We start from the raw sequence: 24,502 nt of genomic DNA, 5'->3' as shown, positions 1-24,502 counted from the left end.
GGACTAGGCTGAAGCCAGGAGGCAAGAGCTTCATCTAGGTCTCCCGCTGGGGTGGCAGGAATCAGTTGCTTGTGCCATCACAGGCTGCATCCCAGGGTGTGCATTAGTAGTAAGCTAGATCAGAGATGAAGGAGCCAGAACTTTACCAGGGATGTTGGTATCTCAAGTGGCATTTCATTCACTGCACCAAGTGGCTGGCTCTCCAGGCCCCCAGCCACGCCACCTTGTTTTGTAACAGCCCTGCCCTATGACTGCTCATGTTCTCAGCTTGTGGTGTCCTCTGACCTTTTGGTTCTTTTCTGTCAGATGCTGTGAAGTTGATAAGTGATATCTCACTATTAAGCATGTATGACATCTATCAGTGTGGAAATTCTTGTTCAGGCTGCAGGTATTTCCAGTATTTCAGAAGACCAAGAAAAGGAAGGTACTTGTGCAAAAAAGCAGAAGCATGGTCCAAGAAGGAGTTTCCATGGAGATTCAGTGAGGGAAACTTAGCTTCTTGCAGAGTTCCCTAGTACCTTGTCAGCAGCAGTTGTTGGGAGATGCAGCTGGGCCTGCAGCCAGTAGCCCCCAATCCTGGGCCAATGCATTTTTTTTTTTTTTTTTTTTTTGCCCGTTGTCTCCCTTCCTCCTGGCAACACAAGTTAGTTTGGGCTATTATGCCTCATTTTCATTGGTTCTCCCACGTCAAAACATCTAACCACTGGTAAGTCAAGATTGAGAGCCGTTTTGATTGGCTGAGCTGTTGCTGGGGTCAAGGCCAGCCTGGTGGTACTGTTTTCCCAGATGTGCTTTCCTCTGGCCCTGAACACTGTCCCCTTGCCTTCAGTTCTCCCCTCGTTGACCTTCCTGCTACCACAAAAGAGTCCCTCCCTCTCTCTGTGGTTGCACAGTGAGCAAGCAGTGAGAGCACAGTCTCCCTGGGGACCAGAGGGTGACCTCTTTGGACTGTTTGGCCTGCTGTAGCTGGATTTGGGGCACTTCCCTGAAGGCAAGGCGACATTGTGAAAACCAGCATTTGCACAGTCGAGAACACACATACACACATCTCCCCACCAGGCCAAACAAGAGCTCACAGACTTCCTGACAGACTGCACCCATCTAAGAGCCCTGTATGCAGGTTGATATTACCTTGATGGGAATCAATGCCCGGAGACTAAGCGGCCTGCTAGAAGGAGTTTCACACTGTGACCAGCTGCTATTGTGCCTGGGATGCTACCTTTCATTCATTCTTTTACACATTGTCTTCTCCTGGAGGTCCCAGTTAAAAAGAGTCCTGAGAGGAGCAATGCGTTGAGTCATAGGTGCTCAAATCTGTCCTGAAAGATGTGTAGAAAGGGTTCTCTGTGGTCACTAGGTTTAGCAAGACCAACATTTTTAACACTCTCCCCGCCCCCGTGGTAAGGCAAAAAAGGGCCTCCAATCATGTCCCTGCTCTAATCCACAGACACTGTGGATGTTTTTCTTCATGCGGTGATTGAGGCCCAGAATCTTGACAATGAAAAGTTAACCTTAAGGATTCCTCAGCTGAGCCCAGGCAAACTCCGGGAACCCTCCAAAGCAGACACCTACTTGACTGGAGGCGGAGGAGGAGGTGTGCTGCTGGAAGCCAGCTCAGGAGCGCTATCTCTCTGACTCTGGAGATGGACCAGACAACCATGAGCCAAGCAGTGCCAGGGACTGCCCCAGGAAGCTGAAGCAAATACACCCCTCCTCGATCCCATGAGACCCAGGTCAACATGACCTATTGTACTATACTATATATATTATATTGCCTTTTTTTTCCCCCTGAAGTGCTCTTTTTATTCAACAGGCAGAATTACACAGAGAAAAGGAGGGAGAGAGAGAAATCATCCATCTGCTAGTTCACTCTAAATGGCTACAATGGCTGGAGCTAAGCTGATTCAAAGCCAGGAGCTGGGAGCTTCTTCTGGATCCCCTACATAGGTATAGAACCTTGCCTCTGCTGCTTCCTCGTGTCATAAGCAGGAAGCTGGATAGGATATGGAGCAGTCTGGACACAAACCAGTGCCCATTTGGAATGCTGGTGCTGCAGGTAGAGGATTAGCCTAGAATGCCATAGCGCCAGCCCAAGTTTGGGTTATTTTAAGGACTGATGGAAGTGAGTATGTTTTTCCTGGAAATTAAAGGGAAGAATTTTAGGTAACTTTTCATCTGCCACAGCATTCCAGACTCTTCCTTGAACACCAAACCCTTACTGCTCTGATTTGCATTCTAGAAGGTAACACATGGGAAATCCTGCATTCCCACAGCAAGTGTTCCCAATGTCTCAGTGTGACTTAGATGCTGTGTCTTCAAGGTGATACTTAGGAGAGAGAATGGGACACAGGGGAGGTGTGTTTTGAAAGGTCAGCATGGGAGTTTGGAGGTGAGGCATGGGTGGAGAACCCACCAGAGAATGAGAATAGAAAGAAGGGGGCTATATACTACAGATAAAACAGTAACTTGTGTTGTCTTTAAGACTATGCTAAGTCTCGGCCCGGCAGCATGGCCTAGCGGCTAAAGTCCTCGCCTTCAACGCGCCAGGATCCCATACGAGCTCCGGTTCTAATCCCGGCGGCTCCACTTCCATCCAGCTCCTTGCTTGTGGCCTGGGAAAGCAGTTGAAGATGGGGACCCTGCACCTGCGTGGGAGAACTGGAAGAGGTTCCTGGTTCGCGGCTTCGGATCGGCACAGCACCGGACGTTACGGCTCACTTGGGGAGTGAATCATCAGACAGAAGATCTTCCTCTCTGTCTCTCCTCCTCTCTGTATATCTGACTTCGTAATAAAAATAAATAGATCTTTAAAAAAAGAAAAAAAGGACTATGCCATGTCTCCCTGACTGTGCAGGTGCGCCATCTTAACTGGGGAAATTTCTCTAACCCTTTCTTCCCCAGGACCTGCACTGGAAGTCACTGCTGTATGCTCCGGTGGCCCTCTGCATTTATTTACGTACAACTGTGGTGACAAGGTACTAAAAGTGTGTTTATCTGTTTCTGTCTTGCACTGACCTGAGGATCCCAGAAGGAAAGAGCTATGCATGACACATTGTCTGTGTCCCACCTGCGCTCAACAAACTGAGCCTTTGTCTTTTTCTTTCTTTCTTTCTCTCTTTCTTTCTTTCTTTCTTTCTTTCTTTCTTTCTTTCTTTCTTTCTTTCAGATTTGCTTATTTTTATTGAAAAGTCAGATATGCAGAGAGGAGGAGAGATAGAAAAGAAGATCTTCCATCCGATGAATCACTCCCCAAGTGACCGCAACGGCCGGAGCTGAGCCAAACTGAAGCAGGAGCCAGGAACCTCCCAGGTCTCCCATGCGGGTGCATGATCCCAAAGCTTTGGGCCGTTCTTGACCACTTTCCCAGGCCACAAGCAGGGAGCTGCATGGGAAGTGGAGTTGCCAGGATTAGAGCCGGTGCTCATATGGGATCCTGGTGAGTTCAAGGTGAGGACTTTAATTGCTAGGCCATGGCGCCGCGTCCTGTCCCATCCTCTTTCAACCATAATTGTGCACAGGCTTAGTCCTGACTTCCTCTCTGTTGGTGGGTACATCTAACAATGCTTATACCATTACCAGGACCCCAAGCTGGCCATTCAGTCACTGTCCAGCCAAACAAGAAGTTCTGTTCCAAATGACAGCAGAGACCACAGAGCACATTTTGTCTCTCTTTTTAACCTACTACCCCCCCTTTTTTTTTGGTTAAAGATACATTTATTTGGAAGAAATAACTTTTTTTTCCCCTAGCAAAACAAGCTATGGGTGTAGTCTAACTGCTCTGCTGTATCACATTTTTAAAAAAGATTTATTTTTTATTTTCATTGCAAAGTCAGATATACAGAGATAGATCTTCCATCCGATGAATCACTCCCCAAGTGACTGCAATGGCCGGTACTGCGCCAAACTGAAGCCAGGAACCTGGAGTTTCCTCCAGGTCTCCCACACAGGTGCAGGGTCCCAAGGCCTCGGGCCATCCTTGTCTGCTTTCCCAGGCCACAAACAGGGAGCTGGATAGGAAGTGGAACTGCCGCGACTAGAACTGGCACCCATATGGGATCCTGGCGTGTGCAAGGTGAGGACTTTAGCCACTAGGCTACCACGCTGGGCCCTTTTGTATCACATTTTATGGGACACTTGAGTAATGCTATAGGAAAGACTGAGATCCAAAGAGCAAATGCCACCCTTCCCACACACTGTATAGAAAGTGGTGAAAATCAAGAATTTGGGGTTGAGCGTTGTAGTGCCACCACTTGAGACACCTGCCGCCCATGTTGGAGTGAGTGCTGGCTGGAGACCATGACACTCCACATTTTTTTTTAGATTTAATTATTTAAAAAAGAAAGATTTAAGTATTTTTATTGGAAAGACAGATCAGATTTACGGAGAGAAGAAGAGGCAGAGAGAAAGATCTTCCATCCACTGCTTCACTACCCAAATGGCCACAAAGGCCCGAGAGGAAAAGGAGCCAGGGGCTTTTTCCTGGTTTCCCAAGCAGGTTCAGAGTCCCAAGGCTTTGGGCCATCCTTGACTGCTTTCCAAAGTCACAAGCAGGGAACTAGATGGGAAGTGGAGCAGCCAGGATACAAACTGGTTCCCATATGGGATCCCAGTGCTTGCAAGGTGAGGATTTGGCTACTGAGCAATCACACTAGGCCCAATCCTCCACTTTCGATCCCACTTCCCACTAACGGATCTAGGACTAAGCAAATGATGGCTCAAATGCTTGAGCTCCTGCCACCCATGTGAGTGCAGCATGCCGGCTTCTGATTTCAGCCTGGCCCAACATTGGCTATTCCAGACACTTGGAGGGTAGTTCAGCAGATGGAAGTCTCTGCTCACCACGCCCTCCCTTCCCCCGTGCCCGTGTCTCTCCCTCTCTGTCTCCTTGCTTTTCAAATACATAAATCAATCTTTTTTTTTTTTTAAGGTCACTTGATAGAGGAGCTTGAGGAACTCTTCTGTCAGAACACAGTTCTTTTTTTTTTTTTTTTTTTTTTTTTTTTTTTTTTTTTTTAAGATTTTATTATTATTGGAAAGCCGGATATACAGAGAGGAGGAGAGACAGAGAGGAAAATCTTCCATCTGATGTTTCACTCCCCAAGTGAGCCGCAACGGGCCGGTGTGCGCCGATCCGATGCCGGGAACCAGGAACCTCTTCAGGGTCCCAAAGCTTTGGGCCGTCCTCGACTGCTTTCCCAGGCCACAAGCAGGGAGCTGGATGGGAAGTGGAGCTGCCGGGATTAGAACCGGTGCCCATATGGGATCCTGGGGCGTTCAAGACGAGGACTTTAGCTGCTAGGCCACGCCGCTGCCGGGCCCCACATAAATCAATCTTTAAAAAAAGAAAGAAAAAACATGAGAAGTTATAAATGTGAACAGGATGTCCTGGGGAAGTAAAAAAAAGCACTAGGCCAATACAGGAGATCAATGAGCTATGTTTTTATAGAACTAGAACCCAGCTGTTTTGAATTTAAGAGTTGGGCTGGAAACAGCTGGTTAAGAGTGGCTAAAATCCCTGAAAGTTGAGACCTGGAGCAGACAGCACCAGCAGTGACCACAGCCTGGCCAAGTATCAGGCCCAGGGCAATCACTCAAAGACATCACCCTGTGCCCAAGAGAGAATCCCAATGTCCCACATCTCCCATAGTCCCTGAAGGCTTTCTGGAGGTACAGGACTTGGAAGTAAAGAGGAACTAAGATTTGCTATCGGGACGTACCCCATCTCCTTCCTCAGTCCCAATAGCAACTCACGATCTGCCTCTGAACTTGCAGAACCCTAAATCTGCTAGCTCCGTGGATTGCTGGGGAGGGAGGGGCTAGACAGGTTGACTTCTGAGTGTGAACTTGAATATGGAAGGATAAAGTCCAGAAGCTGTCGCTCAGAGGAGAATGACAAGCTGACAACAGGAAGAACTGAGAGAGGTTCAGTCCACAGGTGACGCAGCTAAGTGACAGCTGAAGTCCGTTTATGCATAAAAGCCAGTTAACTCTCCTTCCTGAGCAGGTCTATGTGAGCTGGATTTCCATTCCGTTGCAGTTAGGAATTTTGATGACGCTGAGAAAGAGGGGCTTGTACAGCAAGAACAAAAAGCAAGTTAGGAACCTGAGAGGAGTGGTATCTAGTCAGAATTTCCCTTTGAGACCTGCCATCTCCCCTGCCATAACCACACGCAGGAGGAATTCCCTGCACTTGGATTTGCTCAAAAGGTTTGCTCCCCTGTCACAACTGAGCCACCTGCTTCTTACTCCGGAAATGAAAATTAAAACTCAGGCTCCAGTGTCAGTCATGGTAGTCTCCCAAAAAAGGAAACGAAGCAAAACTTTGGGAGCTGGGACTGATATTTTAGCAGAGCAGAGGCAGGGTGCCAGTTCAAGTCCTGGGTACTGTGTTTCTGATCCTGCTTCCTGCTAAGGCACCTGGGAAAGCAGGGGTCCCTGCACCCACACGGGAGATCAGTAGAGTTTTCTGCCTTCTAGCTTCTGACTGCTGTTTGCATGTGGGGAGTGAACTAACAGATGGAAGATTGTCATTCTGGCTCTTTTTCTTGTCTTTTGAATACTTACATAAACACATCTTAAAAGCAAAGCAAAACGGAATTTCGGAAGTTGTGGTGTGTATTTGTGTCCTAACTGGGTGGTGCAGAAGAGAAGACAGGGCAAAATCATCGCCACTTTACAGATAGGAAGAACCTAGGGCTAGAGAGAGTCTGTGCTTGCACATTTGTTATGATTCTATAGAACTAGAATCTGGATTTTTTTTTTTTTTTTAACTCAAGGGTTGGCTGGGAAACAGTTGGATAGAGCATACTCTGTACCCTGGAGCTTTTGGGACTTGGGGCCCACAGTAGGGGTGATTCTAGCTTAGCCAGCCACCTCAGGAGAGTTAGACCCGGTGCAGCTACTCCAAGACATCTCCCTACACTACAGATTTCAAGGAAACGTTGGTGTTTAATAGTGTCTGTTGGGGATGTACTTTTGGTGTAACAGTGAAGGCACAGATTATGACATTTACAACCCGTATCTATGTTTCTGAGTTCATGTCTGGCTCTCTCCCAATTCTAGTTTTCTGCTAATGTGAACCTTGGGAGGCAACAGGTGATGATCTTTGCCATCCACCTGGAGACTAGACTGGGTTCTGAGTTTATGGCTTCCACCTGGCCATGCTCTGGCTACTGTAGCCATTTGGGGAGTGAATCTGCAGTTGAAATATCTCTTGTGCATCTATTTCTCTCCATCAGGTCAATCAAGAAAAAACAAAATCATAGAACCAGGACACAGAGAATTCAGCGTGCCTCAGCCTACTGTATTAGGGCACCCCGGGAACTACAACTCCTAGATACAACTTGACCGCGTGGTTTTTATCCCGGAATAAACTACAAGCCCCAGCATGCCTTGCGAGAGAGGCGCGTGTGCAGGGCAGCGAAGGGGTGTGGCCACGTCGGCCGCGCGGGACCGTTAAATTTGAAAGTTGGCGGCTGGGGTTGAGGGCTTGAGGTAGTCGGTTTGGGAGGAATTTGGGTGTGAGTTTTTGTCCCGGAGCACCCTCTGGTCGCGTCGGTAGCTCTAGAGTCAGGTTTCAGAAGGAAGACAATCGCCGCAGGACGAGGTCCCGAGCCGGGAATGCAGGATGGCGGCGACGAACCGGGAAGGGGGTGCTCTGAGGTAGGTATCCGAGAGGGGAGACCGAGGGTGCCCGGCAGGTGCCGGTGGCCACGCTCAGAGAGGTCAGGTCCGGTCGAGCCTAGGAACCCCAGTGGAACGAAGAGCTCGAGTTCGTGGCGTGGTCATGATTTGCTCCGGCATTTCCAGTTGCTTGACTCGGGCCGCGCCTTCTGTGTGGAAAAGGCTGATTTGAAGGCCGCCTTATGGGCATCTGGGAGAGTTCGGAGTGTTTGTAAAGTTCAATCAGTGGTAGATGTTGTCAGGCCGATTGCCGCGGGGCTGAAAAGCCCTTCTTGCTGTGCGTGGTGTTTTTCCTGCCTTAAAAATCTAGTGGGCGATTCTAGTTTGGAATGGCGCCTGGGTTTGCTTAGCGTTGTGGAGCTCGGCGTGAGCGCCATTGCGCAGGTAACAGGCTTGTGGACCACCTACTAAGGGTCGAGCGCGGCCCACTGAGGCACAGAAGTCCCCCATTCCTCATGGAGTCGGATGAGGGTGGATGAGGCCGGCTGTACAGGAGACACCCCGCGAGGTGGTCCGCCCTAAACAAAGTAAGGGGAGAGGTCGGGAGTACTGGGTGGGGCTGGTGGTGTTTTAAGGCCTTTGCTCCGGAGGCCTCCCTGAAGCCCTTGCAGATGTGTGCTTTGGGTCAAGCCTTGAAGGAGACTCAAAGGCTAGTCATGCGTGGAAGCAGGGGAAGTACAAAAGCTGGGGGTGAGTGTGCTGGGGGAGGAGGCTGCAGGCTGGAGCTGGCCCTTGTCCCCGGAGTGAGAAGGAACCTGGAGAGTACCAGGACATTTTAAAAAGTGAAGATGAAGTCTTAGATGCGATTGCAGTAGGCGACCCTCGAAGGTCTGGAGCAGAGGGAAGTCGTGCTCTGACTTGGGTTTGAGTGGAATCACTCTGACTGCCGTGGTTGAGTAGACAGGCATCTTCTATCTGCTGGTTCACTCCTCAGAGGGCCGCGGCGTTCGGAGCTGGGCTGGTCTGAAGCCAGGAGTCAGAAGCTTCTCCCAGGTCTCTCATGAGGGTCCCTGTCCGAGGCCCTGAGGCATGCTCTGCTGCTTTCTTAGTCTATAATTGGGAAGCTGGATGGGAAGTGGGATAGTTGGGCCTTGAATCATCACCCGTGTAGGTGCAGGTACCGAGATTTATGGAGATATTTTGAAAGTAAAGCAACAGGGCCCAGGGCGGTTGCCTAAAGGCTAAATTCCTCCTCTTGTATGCTACAGGATCCCATATGAGCACCAGTTTGGATTCCCACCTGCTCCACTTCCTTTCCAGCTCCCTGCTTGTGGCCTGGAAAAGCAGTCGAGCACGCACCAAAGCCTTGGGACCCTGCACCCTCATGGAAGACCTGGAGGAAGCTCCTGGCTCTGGGCTTTGGATCAACTCAGCTCTATCGCGATCACTTGGGGAGTGAACCAGCAGATGGAGGATCTTCTTTTCTGTCTCTCCATCTCTCTGTAATCTGATTTTCCAATAAAAAATAAGTAAATAAATAAAACTTCAGAAAGAAAGAAAGTGGGCCTGGCGCGGTGGCCTAGTGGCAGAAGTCCTCCTCTTGAATGCACCGGGATCCCATATGGGCACCAGTTCTAATCCCAGTAGCTCCACTTCCCATCCAGCTCCCTGCTTGTGACCTGGGAAAGCAGTTGAGGATGGCCCAAAGCCTTGGGACCCTGCACCCGCATGGGAGATCTGGAAGAGGATCTGGGCTTCTGGCTTCAGATTGACACAGCACCAGCTGTTGTGGTCACTTGGGGAGTGAATCATAGGACGGAAGATCTTCCTCTCTATCTCTCCTCCTCTCTGTTTATCTGACTTTGCAATAAAAATAAAATAAATATAAAAAAGAAAGTAAAGCATTCGACTTGCTGACTGAGTGTGCAGTGTGAGGGGCCATTGAAGTAGGCACTAGGATGCTTGGCTTGAGCAGCTGGAAGAATAGAATTGCCATTTGTGTGAGGTTGGGAGACAGGAGGAGCAGCCGCAAGAGGCAGGAGGAGGTGGGCAGTCCAGCTCACTGTTGGAAGAGCAAGAGAAGAAATTCAGGGGAATTCAAGAAGCATCTGCTTCTTGCCTACACTAGTGTCATGTCTTAGATCCACTAGTTCACTCCCTAGATGCCAGCAGCAGCCACGACTGGGCCAGACTGAAGCCAGGAGCCAGGAACTCCAGCTTGGTGTCCCATGTGGGTACAGAAGCCCATATTCTCAGTCCATCATCTGTAGCAGGAAGCAGGATCGGAAGCTCGGGGTAGCTGGGACTTGAAGCAGGCACTACTATAGACGATGTAGGTGTTCCAGGTGGCAGGTTGACTTGCTGCACCACAACACCTGTCTAGTTATGTTCTGACAGAGCATTTTCAACTTTCATTTATACTGAAGTCCCACAGAACTTTCACTGTTTTGAAAAGTTACACCTGTCTTTAAAAAAACATTTAAATTTATTTATTTTTAAAATTTATGTATTATTTTATGATTCAGTTCCATAGGGTCTGGGATTTCCCTCCCTTTCCCTAAATCCCCTTCTCTCCCAGCCTGTCTTACTTTTTATCTATCTATCTATAAAAGATTTATTTTTACTGTGTTACTTTTTAAAAAATTATTTATTTTGTTATTTAAAAGGCAGAGTTAGAGAGAGAGATGACAAGATGTAGAGATCTTCCATCATCTGGTTCTCTTGACAAATGCCTGCAACTGCTGCACATGGGCCAGGAGCTTCTTCCGGGTCTCCTGTGTGGGTGCAGGGGCCCAGGTGCTCGGCCCAGCTTGTTACTTTCTCAGGTGCAATAGCAAGGAGCTGGATTAGAAGATCAGCAGCCAGGACTCAAATTGGTGCTCATATGATGTGTCAGTGTTGCAGGCTTCCGCTTAGTGTGCTATGCCACACTTTTCTTTTAAGCCCAGAAACAGTGTCCCTTCAGCAGAGGTGCCTTTTTGGGGACCATTGCAGAACACACACCCTGTAGTGATGACTGCTCCAGAAAGTTTTGGGGATTTCCCTTGTAGGTGTGACAAAACTTGGAGGGCCGATTTTGACTACTTAAACTCTGTTTTTGTGTGCCTCTACCCTGGGCCATTGTTTTCATAGCTTCAACTTTGCAATTGAAATAGGGTGTTAGTCTGACCAACAGTTTGTATATTTTTATTTATTTATTTATTTATTTTGAAAGCAAAGTGACAGGGAGACAGAGATTTTTCTCTTGCTGATTCAAATTGTAGTGATAACTAGGACGGGGCTAGGGCAGAGCCAGGTGTGCAGCACTGTATCCAGGGCCAAAGTACTTCCATCGTTTTCTCAGGTGCCTCAGCAAGAAGCTAGACCAGAATTAGAGCAGCTGGGCTTCAAATGTGTGCTGTAGTACACATGCTGGCATCGCATGTGGCAGGCCACTGTGCTATGCTACAACCTGGGCTCCACTTGATTCATTTTTAATTAAACCAGTGATTGGCATAGATTCTTGCTCTTTTGTTTGTCTATTTGTAACGTTTTTTTTTTTTTAGGATTTAACTTTTTTTTTTTAATTGGAAAGGCAAATATCAAGATAGGAGAGACAAAGATCTTCTGTCCACTGGTTCACTCTGGAATTACATGACAGAAAGGCTCAAAAGGTGAGAAGTGGGCCTGGCATGGTAGCCTACTGGCTAAAGTCCTTACCTTGCATGCGCCAGGATTCCATATGGGTGCTGGTTCACCTCTTGACGGCCCCGCTTCCCATCCAGCTCCCTACCTGTGGCCTGGGAAAGCAGTCGAGGACAGCCCAAAGCCTTGCGACCCTGCACCCACATGGGAGACCCAGAGGAGGCTCCTGGCTCCTGGCTTCGGATTGACTCAGCACTGGCTGTTATGGCCAGTGGGGGAGTGCATCACCAGACGGAAGATCTTCCTCTCTCTCCTCCTCTTTGTATATATATATATATGCCTTTCCAATAAAAATAAATAAATCTTAAAAAAAAGGTTGCGAGTATAATAACTTTACCAATATTCCAGCCTACCATATTGAACCTAAAGATCATAAATAATCACCTGTCTGAAAGCATTTCCAGTAGCCTGATGCTGTGATAAGTAAATGTTAGTATGAGATTTTTGAGCTTCTGTTCGTTTTCCACAGTGAAGCCATGTCCCTGGAGGGAGACGAATGGGAGCTGAGCAAAGAAAATGTGCAACCCTTACGGCACGGGCGGATCATGTCCACACTGCAGGGAGCACTGGCGCAGCAGGAGTCTGCATGTAACACGGCTCTCCAGCAGCAGAAACGGTGTGTAGTGTGTGGTTGTTGCGCTCTGCTCATCATCCTGCTTCTCCTGGGGTGGTAGAGAACATGCGGCTTGGTTCGATGCTGAGTGGCATCAGAACCTCCTTCACAAACTGAGGGTGTGAAAAATCTGTGCACTACCTGCTTGTTGCTCAGAGGGCAGCTCTCTGAAGGTCCCACATATGGTTAAGAACTGAAGCTGGAGGGTCAGTGGGGTGACCAGGTGGGTAGAGGTGCCAACTCTAACGCCAGCATCCCATGTGGGGACTGGTTTAAGTCCGTCGAGATTGCCGTTAATGTTCCTGGATAAAACAGTGGAGAATGGGCCCAAGCGCTTGGATCCCTGCATCCACATTGGCTCCAGCCTGGTCCAGCCTGGCCATTGGTGGTCAATTTCAGAGTCACCCATGAGTTGGAAGATCTTTGTCTCTCTCTCTGTAACTCTACCTTTCAGATAAGAGCAAGGTCTTAAGATTTATTTATTTGTCTGAAATAAATAAGGGCAAGAGCTTTAAGATTTCACATCATGTGAAGCAGCCAGATTGTTTTATCAACAAATATTGATAAAAGAAAATGATAATGGGGACATTAAAAAGTATAATAAAGCAAGTGTCATACTTTAATGTTACCCAAAAGTGTTAGTCATTCTGGGCCCCTGAACAAGCTTATCTCTTTTGTAGTGATTAATTAGAGAGTATCTCCATAGATTCTGGGTCCAGAGGGAGAAGAATCCTGCTTTCTTTTATTAACTTAATGTAGGAAAATATTTTTGAAAATGTGGGAGAAAAAGTGATCTCCAAAGATCATATGACTTAAGAACTTGCATTTATACTAGGAAATTTCTCAATTTTTAAAAAATTTATTTTATTTACTTGAAAGACGGAGGGACAGGGAGAGAGGGAGAGGGAGAGACCACTCATTCCCTCCCTACATTGCTGCAGTGACCAGGGCTGAGGCCAGGAGCCAAGAACGCCATGCAAGTCTCCCTCGTGGGTGGCAGGAACCCAAGTACATGGGCTGTTTCTGCTGTTTTCCCAGGCATGTTGAGGAGCTGGATCCAAAGCAAAGAAGCCTGGACTTGAACCAGCACTCCACTTGGGATGCCAGTACCATAAGCTGTGGCTTAACTTGAACTTGCTGTGACCCAACTCTAGCCTTTTTAGAATGATTAAACAAACTCTTAATATTAAAGACTGAAAAATGTTCTTAAATTATTCATATAGACCTGTGGATAATCTTACTGTTTTCCAGGCTAGCAGTAAGTACTGTGACGCTCTTGTGATGCTAGGTAGCAGCAGCTGCGGCGAGCTGCAGGGGGTGCTGGATCACTGGGTGAACAGCCCTCCACAGTGCTGGCCTGCTAAGGGAGGATGTTCCATAGTTAGCGTTGAGTGCATTTTCAGCTTAGGAAATTTTAAACTGAAACTTACCAGAATGTGAACCTATTGTAAGGGGGACCCTCTGTAATCAGATGAATGTTTCATGTACTGTATTATGTAATGACTCATCAGTAATCGTCTGTTTTATTTATTTAAAGATTTTTTTTTTTTATTGCAAAGTCAGATATATACAGAGAGGAGGAGAGACAGAGAGGAAGATCTTCCATCCAGTGACTTACTCCCCAAGTGGCTGCAACGACCGGTGCTACGCCAGTCCGAAGCCAGGAGCCAGGAACTTCCTCCAGATCTCCCAAATGGGTGCAGGGTCCCAAGGCCTTGGGCCATCCTCTACTGCTTTCCCAGGCCATAAGCAGGGAGCTGAATGGGAAGCGGGACCACTAGGATTGGAACTGGTGCCCATATGGGATCCTGGCACGTTCAAGGGGAGGACTTTAGCCACTAAAGCCATGGCACAGGGCCCTCTTCTGTTTTAAAATTCTGTATTTTGTTTAATGGTACCAAAACCCACCTGAATTTTGCTTCTCATTGTGGTCCTATTCTAATTGTATTAGTTGATCACTAAGGAATAATAGGGTGTTGTTTTGTAAGTTTTTTTGTTTTTTGTTTTTTAATATATATAAAATTGATTTTTTTGAAAAGCCAAGTTGTTGGGGTTCAGTGAATTCAAGTGAGACTCCAAGGCGAATGAGATGATTTTATTGTCTAGTCCAAGGGGCAACCTGTTATCAGAAGCAAGAAGCGCCCCGAATGAAATAATCGTGGGGTTTTTATAGTAAAAGAATCAAAAGCTATGTGATAGTGAGCAAGTACATGATTAGGGGCTAACAGTAACACAAAACAGAAAGCATGTGACAGGAATTTACAACGTTTAGGCTTGGGAGTCCTGATTATATCACTTCAACGCAGACAGTAATAAAATAGCATGCCTTGAAGGTAGCTGTCCAAAAACTCCCAAGATTCTCCCTATCTCCTGCCTGCCTCATAGTCTTTCAGGAAACAGGAGCTTTGCTTGTTAACAGGATGCAGGTGTCTCTTTGGAGATTCCAGCCTTTCAGGAGTCCAGTCACTTTTACAATTAACCCTTTCATTTCCCCTTTCTTAAAGAATTATGAGGCATGAACATATTGATGCTGTGTCATTATTGCTTGGTATCCTTTGATCTCCTTTTGCACTAAACAGACATAATGTTAGTACAATCAAAGTAATAATTCCTATTTTTCCATAAAAAATCCATTGGTAAAAACTAATAGAGGACATATGTTCAGTAAAGTCAGGTAAAAGACTTAACCCTGAAGCGTCATGTAACTTCTCTGAAAATGTAGATCTATTTTCTCATTCTAATTCAAACAATTGACCAGAGAGATTTCCATGGCACAATAAATGATGTTTCACACTATCCCCAGGGAACAAAAATTGATTCCAAGGAATGGGGGAAACACAAAAGGAGCTATAATTCCAGTCACATTTTAATACAAGTCTTTTGAATGACAGATTGTAGTTGATCTCCCAAGAGCAGCACAGTTGATTCTAAGTCCGTGAGTTCTGCATATAATTGTCCATTAATTTGTTGTTGTGACTTCCATAATGCTTCTAAATGTTGATGCCATTGATGGACGAAGTGAGCTGTTTGCATCGACTGATGTAATGCAGTCCCTGCAACTGCTGCAGTCATTGTAATAGCAGTAATGCCAAGGATAGCAATGACTACAGTCCTATGAACCTTTTACATCTCTGCTTTACTTCATGAAAATCATGTGAAGGAGGACTGTATTTGAATCTTCTGCCCAGGGTCTGGACAACTGGACTGGCAACCAAATATCTACAAGGGCTGTTAAAACATACATAGACTGGGTGGAAAAATCAATGTTAACGCTAGAATTTAAACAAGTGTAAAAGGAGCACCTTGTACAGGAAACTAAACCTGATGATCGATTCCACGTGGTGATGCCAACTAAGAGAACAAAAAGTAAACAAACACAAGCCTGTATAGGAACTGTCTGATTTTTCTTGATGACAAATGAAAAGAAACCACTTTGTTTAGTAACCTGTCTCTGCCAAATCTCAAAATGGTTTGAGTGCCATCACTAATTTGCACAGATGAATTTGTTCAGGATGTTGAGGTAATTCAGGAGCTGGAGGGGACCAGCCTCCTGAGTGCCAGGTGATAGAATCTGGGATATTTACTCTCATTTGAAGAAAATCATTATGGGCCTCCCAATACAGTTGTCATTGAGTATTGTGACTCCGTGCACTTCCAATAGGGCTATAATCAATGACGTTTCCATAGGAAATATTCATCAGAGAACAGAGTTTATGCCCTGCACCAGATCCCCAATATATCCAATGAGATAACTTTGGCTTTCTGGAGGCTGACATAATGGTCTTGAGTGAGTCTGGCTAAGGATATGATCATAAAATCCAGTTCCATTGATAAAGACAGTTGAGGTATTTTTCTGATCTTTAAAAGCCATCAGCCATGATTGTGGATATGCATATCAACAGTGTTCCTGTAGCCTATGCAGATGGTTATGCTATCAGAACCTGTCTGATAAGTGTCATTTAATATCATCCCCTCTTCAGGTTTAAGAGGTTCCCTAGGATCATAAGGACCTGGCAACCAAATAGTTTCATTAATGTATACTGGAACTGTGGCGTCCACCCAGGTTACTGGCCTGTTGAGAAGTGGGTTAGGAATATAAGTCCAATAAGTAAAATTACTTGAAAGAAAGAGATATTTTCTGTCTGTTGGTTTATTCCTCAAATGCCTGCAACTAAAGCCAGACCTAAGCCTGGAGCCAGAGCTTCATCTGAGTCCCCCATTAGGTTGACGGGAAGCCAAGCAATGAAGTCATTACCCGCTGCCTGCCAGGTGCGTTAGCAGGGAACTGGGGCAGAAGTTGAGGAGAGACTAGGTTCCAGTTACTCTATATGTGATGTGGGCATCCCAACCCACTACACCACAACTGCCCTGAGTTTTTTTTATACAAAGGATATTCTATTCTTTTTTTTTTATTATTATTCATTTTATTACAGCCAGATATACACAGAGGAGGAGAGACAGAGAGGAAGATCTTCCGTCCGATGATTTACTCCCCAAGTGAGCCGCAACGGGCCGACGCGCGCCGATCCAAAACCGGGAACCTGGAATCTCTTCCGGGTCTCCCACGCGGGTGCAGTGTCCCAATGCATTGGGCCGTCCTCAACTGCTTTCCCAGGCCACGAGCAGGGAGCTGGATGGGAAGTGGAGCTGCCGGGATTAGAACCAGCGCCCATATGGGATCCTGGGGCTTTCAAGGCGAGGACTTTAGCTGCTAGGTCACGCCGCCGGGCCCCTATTCTATTCTTTTTTATTTTTTTTTTTTAGAAGTTGTAGTAAACATTTTTGAAAGATACAGAGATGGAGATAGAGATCTTCTATCTGCTTGTTCATTCTCCAATAACCTACAGTAGCCAGGACTGGGCCAGACCCAAACCAGGATCCTGGCATATGGCTGGCAGAGCTGGAAGCTGCTTGAGTTGTCACCTGTTACCTTCCAGGGAACCGCACCAGCAGGAGGCTGGAATCGGGCGGTGGGACATGAACCCTGGTACACTGATAATGGGATGTGAATATCCCAAGGGCCTTAACTACTGTGCCAAAGGCCTGCCCCGAAAGTGTAACGTACATGCAGTGAAATGCCAAATGTGCTGCTTACTTAGTTTTGACATGCATTTCAAGATAGGACACCTTGCTATTTCAGAAAGTTCTCTTATGCCCCTTCCCAATAAATCCCCTTGTCTTCATGAGGCACTTACTGATAGATTTTGGTCTCCACAAATTCTGGGCTTCTATTTAAGTGCAGCCATATTGTTCTTTCATTCACCCTGCTTTTGAGGCTTCTTCATGTTCCTATACCTGTAAAGTGTCCGTTTTCATTGCCAGGTGTAATATTCTTTTTGTGTATCCATTCACCCATTGAATGACCTTTAGGTTTGTTCAGTTTAGCTCTTTATGAATTAAACTGCTGTGGAGCTGCTATATAGACTTTCTGGGAACATGGATTTTCTTTCCTCTTGAAATGGAGTTATTGGCTCATGGATTGTGGCTTCACTAAAGAGCTTATAACATTTTCCCACTCCTGTCAGCAGTTTGTGAGAGTCCATTTGCCCCATAGCCACTCCAGGGTTTGGTGTTGTCAATCTTTTTCATTTTAGTCATTCTAGCCAGTATATAGTTGTACCTCCCTCCCTATGATTTTTTTTAAAAGATTAATTTTATTTTTATTACAAACTCAGATATACAGAGAGGAGGAGAGATAGAGAGGAAGTGGAGCTGCTGGGATTAGAACCAGCGACCATATGGGATCCCAGTGCATTCAAGGCGAGGACCTCAGCCACTAGGCCACGCCGCCGGGCCTCCTCCCTATGATTTTTTTTTTTTAACCTTTCTCTCTTTCATGTGTTTATTGGCCTTTATGGTGTATCTGTTTTAAGTGAGCTTGTGAAAGGTCTTTATGCATCCTATGTGCTAGCCTTTTGTGAAATACATATATTGCAAATATTTTTTTCCAGTACATGACTGTTTATTTATATATTTTAATCACCAAGCCTTAACTTTTGGGAAGTCAGTTAGTGATTTGCTTTTATGGCTCTTTGCCCACCCAATGTCATGAAGATACTCTTCTGTGTTTTATTTAAGGATTTATTGGAAAGGCAGATTTACAGAGAGAAGGAGAGCCAGAGAGAGATACATGTGCTGGTTCACTCCCCAAATGGCTGCTTCGGCAGGAGCTGAGCCAGTCTGTAGCCAGGAGCCAGGAGCTTCCTCCTGGTTTCCACATGAGCACAAGGTCCCCAAGCCTTGGGCCGTCCTCCACTGCTTTACCAGGTTACAAGCAGAGTGCTGGATTGAAAGTAGAGCAGCTGGGACAGGCACCAGCTCCCTTATGGGATGTCGGCACTGGAAGCAGATTAGCATGCTCTTGCCACTGTGCTAGCCGCGTCCTGTGTTTTCTTCTAGTCCTTTGTCGTAGTTTTTATGTCTAGGTGTATGGTTCATCTTGTATTTGTCCTTATATATAGTATGAGTTTGGTGCAAAGTTGTTTTTTACCTTAAGGTTATGTGTTCAGTTGTTTTACCTCCCCCTGTTGGAATTTGGTTCACTTTCATCATTAAATTTCTCTGGAACTCTCATCAAGAATCATTTGATTACACATGTTTAGGTCATTTTTGGACTCTGTTTCATTGATCTAATTGTTTATCCTTTCATCAAAAGCACATTGTATTCATTAGCTTTATGTAGTAAATCAAGTAGGATAAATTCTCTAACTTTTGGTCCGTTGTCTTTCCAAACAGGTTTCAAAATCAGCCTGTGAGGTTTTAGTTAAAGGGCCTGCTGGGATTGGTTAGATTACACAGAATGTATAGATCAATTTGGAAGATTGCTAATTTTTTAAAAAGATTTATTTTCTATTATAAAGGCAGATATACAGAGGAGACACAGAGAGAAAGTTCTTCCATCCACTGATTCACTCCCCAAATGGTCACAACGATTGGAGCTGAGCCGATCCAAAGCCAGGAGCCAGGAGCCTCCTCCAGGTCTCCCATGTGGGTCCAGGGTCCCAAGGCTTTGGGCTGTTCTCCACTGCTTTCCCAGGCCACACATACAAGGCAAAGACTTTAGCCACTAGGCTACATTGGCAGGCCTGGAAGATTGCTAATTTTTGTCAATAATACTGAATTTTTAATTTTTACTATTTCTGTAGATAATCTCATACTATATTGTCATGATCAAAGTACTTTCAAGGCTTTCTTTAATTTTTTAAACTTTTTAAAAAAGATTTATTATTTACTTATTTGAAAAGCAGATTTACAGAGAGAGGAGAGACACAGCAAGAGATCTTCTGTCCAATGGTTTCTCTCTCCAAGTGGCTGCGATGGCCAGAGCTGGGCCTGTCCCGAGCGAGGAGCCAGGAGCTTCGTCTACGAATACAAGGGTCCAAGAATCTGGGCCATCTTTTATATCAAACATAATCTTTATAGTATTATTAACAAAGATCCAAAATCTGTTAATCATCCAAATTATGATTCATTACTTAATACTTTCCATTTTAATTGGCCAGTCTTAGGCCTCTGCTCCTTTTTGGTTTTTGTTTTTTTTTTATTATTTTTACTGGAAAGGCAGATTTACAAAGAGTAGAAGATAGAGGGCCCGGCAGCGTGGCCTAGAGGCTAAAGTCCTCGCCTTGCATGCGCCCCGGGATCCCATATGGGCACCAGTTCTAATCCCGGCAGCTCCACTTCCCATCCAGCTCCCTGCTCGTGGCCTGGGAAAGCAGTAGAGGATGGCCCAGAGCACTGGGACCCTGTACTTGCGTGGGAGACCCAGAAGAAACTCCAGGCTCCTGGCTTCGGATTGGATCAACTCCAGCTGTTGCTGCTCACTTGGGGAGTGAATCATCAGATGGAAGATCTTCCTCTCTGTCTCTCCTCCTCTCTGTATATCCGACTTTGTAATAAAAACAAATAAATCTAAAAAAATAATAATATATATGTATATATAAAAGATAGAGATATATGTTCCATCTACTGGTTTACTCCCCAAGTGGCTGCAACTTCCAGAGCTGAGTCGACCTGACCAGGAGCCAGGAGCTTTTTCTGGATTCCCCACGTAGGTGCAGAGCCCCATGGCTTTGGGCCATCCTCCACTGCTTTCTCAGGCCACAAGCAGGAAACTGGATGGGAAGTGGAGCAGCCATGACACAAAACTGGTGCCCACATGGGATCCAGTGATTGCAAGGAGAGAATTTAGCCACTAGGCTACTGCGCGGAGCCTGGCCTCTGCTCTTTATGGTTATATTTTATCCTTTTTTTACATGCACACCAACTTATCTATTTTTCTTCTCTGACTAATGTTCCTTGTGGAATTTTTTTTAGATTTTATTATGAATATGTGTATAGTTCGTTCAGTATTATTTATGAAAGCCATAATTTATATCTATTTACCCTACTTTTAAGGCTAACCAGCCTAATAAATAATTTTATCATTAAATGTTTTATTATCTATATTACTTATTATTTATATAAGTGAATAAACTGAAGAGTTTGTAGCTTGACCTGTGTCTTGAAACTTGTGATTAGTGGAGTTGGATTTCAATGTAGGGAGTCGTGTTCCAGAGCTTGTAATTGCCATATAAGGCTGCTGTTCTGTGTGTGGCCTTGAAATTTGCTTCTCTAATGTGTAGCTGTTTTGTCCCTCTTGTTTACAGAAAAAATCATAATTTCTTTTTTCTTTCTTCCTAACAACCCTCCAACTTGTATCTAGCTTGATATTAAATACTTAATAAATGAATAAAGGTGAAAGTGGCTGTTATCACTATGCGTACGCTGACATTTTCTGTTTAAATTACAGGGCATTTGAATCTGAAATTCGATTTTACGCTGGAAATGACCCTCTGGATGTCTGGGATAGGTGGGTCTTTGTAACTTACCTTGAGTAATTGAAGTTAATGGATGAGTCTGGGTGGCGCTGTTCTTCCACCTGGGATGTATAGCAAGGTGTGTCAGTAGAAAGAGGCATCGTGGGACACAGAGATCTGTGTCCTTTTATCCCTATGCCCTTTATATTTCCTCTTTTCTATATACTGTGGAAAAATGTGAGGGATTTAAACACCTCCATGTTATTACAGATTTCTATTTAAAGAAATCTGGAAAGGTTCTTGGAGCAGGAAGCAAAGTACACCTTCCACCTCAAATACGTTCTGTTTTTCTTGCCATCCAGGTATATTAGCTGGACAGAACAAAACTATCCTCAGGGCGGGAAGGAGAGCAACATGTCGACATTATTGGAAAGAGCTATAGAAGCATTACAGGGAGACAAACGGTATTACAATGATCCTCGATTTCTCAGTCTCTGGCTTAAATTGGTAAGGTTTTTTTCTTTTTGAGATTTATTAAGTTGAAATCAATTAATATGAAATATCAAGTAAAATTACTGATAGAGAGGGAGAGACAGAATAAGAGATCTTCTGTTTGCTGGTTCACTCCCCACGTAGCTGCAGCAGCTGGGGCTGGGCCAGGCTAAAGCTAGAAGGTTGGAACGCCATCTGGATCTCCCACGTGGGTTGCAGGTCCCCTAGCTCTTGGGCTGCCTTCCTCTGCCTTCCCACATGCATTTGCAGGGAGCTGTATTGGAAGCAGAGCAAGCAGCTGAGGGTTGCTAAGGTGACATCAAACCACCATCTCAGTCCCCAGTGCTGATGTAGACTGACCGCATGGAATGATGCTCCTCTCTTCATCCCCTCTTTCCACCCCATGGGAAACATTTATCTCATCCCGCCTCACCCCTGCCCTCCACCATCTCCCGACCCTCTCATTGCAATCCAAGGCTTACATGGTCCTGCAACCCCTGCAAAGAAATGGGACTTGGACTGGTGCTCATATGGGATGCTGACATTGTAGTTGGAGGCTTAACCTCCTGTGGAATGATGCTGTCCTTAAACTGGTTAAGTCTTAAGTATCACCTGGTTTTAAACCATTAAACAAAGGGGGGAATGTATGAAAAACTGAGTCATTTAGTAAGTAGTAAATTTCAGTGTTTGTTATAATTCAACATAAGAAGAATGTCAATTTAGTATAAACTTTCTCATCCAGCCTAAGATTGATCACAAGGTCTGTGGTCCCGTCAGTGGCTGTGGGCTGTTTATTGTTTCTAAGCCATATCAGGCTGGGTAACTGTACTGCAGGAGGAGGTGCAGGAGCCGGCAGCTGGGGGACAGGCTTCCCTAGCAGATTCTGACATCCCTGTCTTGCCTTTATGGGAATCATCACCATTAAAAAAGGAAGTTTTAGCTTTTTTGGTATTTGGCCTTTTTTTTACCTACCCTTTTTTTACAGGCTACTTGACTCCTTTGTACTACTTCAGTCAGTGTGTAGCTGTTTTGTTTTTTGAGCACTTTTGAGGACTTTTTTCGTGGAAAAATGTTTCGTAAAAATAGTATCAAGGGTTTCTTTTTTGTTTTTTCTTGGCTTATTTTTACTTGTTTGTTTGTTTGATAGCTGACTCATGCTTTGACTCTCTTCATGTTGAATTGCTCAACCTCACATGCCCATGTATATTCACTCTCTGACTTTAAAGCAAATGCTGTCACTTCTACATCTTTTTTATGCCTCTTTGAATTCTTATCTCTGTAGGAGCAAGACTTGGAATATAAAATTAAGATGTATAGTCCCAGTGTGTTGGTGCAGTGGCATAGCATTCTAATCCTTTTCCTGCAAGTGCTAGCATCCCTTATGGGTGCTGGTGTGTATCCTGGCTGCTCCACTTCCCATCCAGCTCCTTGCTTGTGGCCTGGGAAAGCAGTGGAGGATGACCCAATGCCTTGGGACCCTGCACTCATGTGGGAGACCCTAAAGAGGTTCCTGGCTGCTGGCTTCAGATCAGGTTAGCTCTTGATACAGCCATTTAGAGAGTGAACCAGCAGATGGAAGATCTTTTTCTGTCTCTCCATCTCTCTCTTCAAAATCTGCCTTTCAAATAAAAATTAAAATTTTTTTTTTTTTTAAAAAGTAGGATACGCAGTTCCATAATACTAGTACTGAACAACAAAGATATCCTAAATAATAGATACAGTCTAGGAGAGTGCTTTTTTTTATTGTTGTGTTTTATATATTTTGAATACTAGATACTTTATCAGATACATGATTTACAAATGTTTTCTCCTGTGGGGTGCTTTGGTTTTCTTGATAGTGTTCTCCAGTTTTGTTTTGTTTTAATTTTATTTTTGATGATGTTTACATAGTTGAAAAGGATGTATGCCCATGTGGAGCACTGCTTAGGGTGGGAAAGGTCCAGGATTTGGGGAAAGTGGATGAGACCAGAGTTTCCAGGTTTCTTTTTCTTCTTCCTGGATCTGAGAGATTAGGGGAGAAACCATACTCAACATCTAAACCACCTCAATACCCAGGGACCGGCCATCCAGTGTCATCCCACAGTCCCCAGTATGGAGCCTGCTCCGAGGGTTCTGCTTAAAATGGTTTCGATAGTTCTGAAATGCTGTTGATTTTGTTCCAAGGATAAGGAAATCCTTTCCAGGTCCATTTGCTACCATAGTCCACCTTAGAGTCTCCGTTTACCAGATATTTGCTGCCAACACTTGGCTGGGAGAGTTGTCCAATTTGTTCTGCCCTCCATCCTCTTCTGTGGTACCCAGTTTGCTTTGCAGGCCCCAATGGATTGCAGTTTCCTCTGTGTGCACTTGGGCATGCTGTCCACTGCTTCACCTTAGCAATTGAAGAGGTCCAGTTCTGACTCATGTACTCCAGAATCAGACCACAGATCTGCAATTCTCCTTGTGCTTGGAGTTCTGAGTCCAGCAGTTCATTTTTTTGGGGGTCTCCAAAGAAACCTCATCTGAGGTGACCCCAGACCTTCCTTATTCTTGTGTGTGCTAGCCAATATGGGGTCTGGCTCAGTTCATTACCCACATTAACTTACACACACACACACACCCCCAGTGATTGCAGTTGCTGGGCCATTTCTGCCTCCAGCCCCATCTCTTACATAAACCAATGGATGCTGCAGCCCATCCCAATCCTGCCTACCACATAGTCAGCCCTTGTGTTCACTAGTGAGAAAAGCAGCCCAGTCAGAGTGATCCCTAATAACCCTCACCAGGCCCATCCCCAGCCCTGGTTCCTGTGCTTGCTAGTTTATGCAGCAGACTGGTTCAATTATCTCACATATATTTGGCTTTTGTATACACCAATGAGTGCTGTGGCCTAGCTCAGCACAACCGACCCCACTATCCAGCCCATACTTAGCTGGTAGGTGCTACCGTTTGTCTAGCCAGTCCCACTCCCCACCCTAGTTCTCATGTTCACCAGTGGGAGCTGTGGCCCATCAGAAAGGCGTCCAGAGTCTGCCTACCAGGCCAACTCCCAGCCCTGGATCTTGTGCTTTCCAGGTGATTCTGCAGTCCAGCTTGACAGGGCTTGTCCCCTTTCCTAGCACTTGCTAACTGTTGCTGCAACAAAGTCCAAGCAGCCTACACTTATTCTCGCTCATGCCTGTACCAGTGAATATGGTAGCTTAACCCGACCTGGCTTTCCCGCTAACCCACCACACATGAGGCCAACAGGTGTTGTAGCCCTGCCCAGCCTGGTCTGCCCCAGTCCCAGTTCTCACACTTGCCAGTGGGAGCA

At 45.6% G+C, this 24,502-nt stretch overlaps 1 protein-coding gene across 1 annotated transcript in view; it reads left to right on the top strand.

Annotated features, from left to right (window-relative positions):
* Nucleotides 1-7,434: 7,434 nt before the first annotated feature.
* The window catches only part of BUB1B (BUB1 mitotic checkpoint serine/threonine kinase B), a 67,971-nt gene continuing 50,903 nt past the window's right edge, over nt 7,435-24,502 (top strand). The window contains exons 1-4 of the mRNA XM_058666069.1: nt 7,435-7,662; nt 11,777-11,923; nt 20,712-20,771; nt 21,081-21,225. Of these exons, the coding sequence (XP_058522052.1) occupies nt 7,628-7,662; nt 11,777-11,923; nt 20,712-20,771; nt 21,081-21,225 (387 nt within the window). The 5' untranslated portion in view covers nt 7,435-7,627. The remainder of the gene's footprint in view (nt 7,663-11,776; nt 11,924-20,711; nt 20,772-21,080; nt 21,226-24,502) is intronic.

Source organism: Ochotona princeps, chromosome 6 (genome assembly GCF_030435755.1).
Source record: "Ochotona princeps isolate mOchPri1 chromosome 6, mOchPri1.hap1, whole genome shotgun sequence".
Lineage (NCBI taxonomy): Eukaryota > Metazoa > Chordata > Mammalia > Lagomorpha > Ochotonidae > Ochotona > Ochotona princeps.
This window is presented reverse-complemented; position numbering and strand designations above follow the sequence as displayed.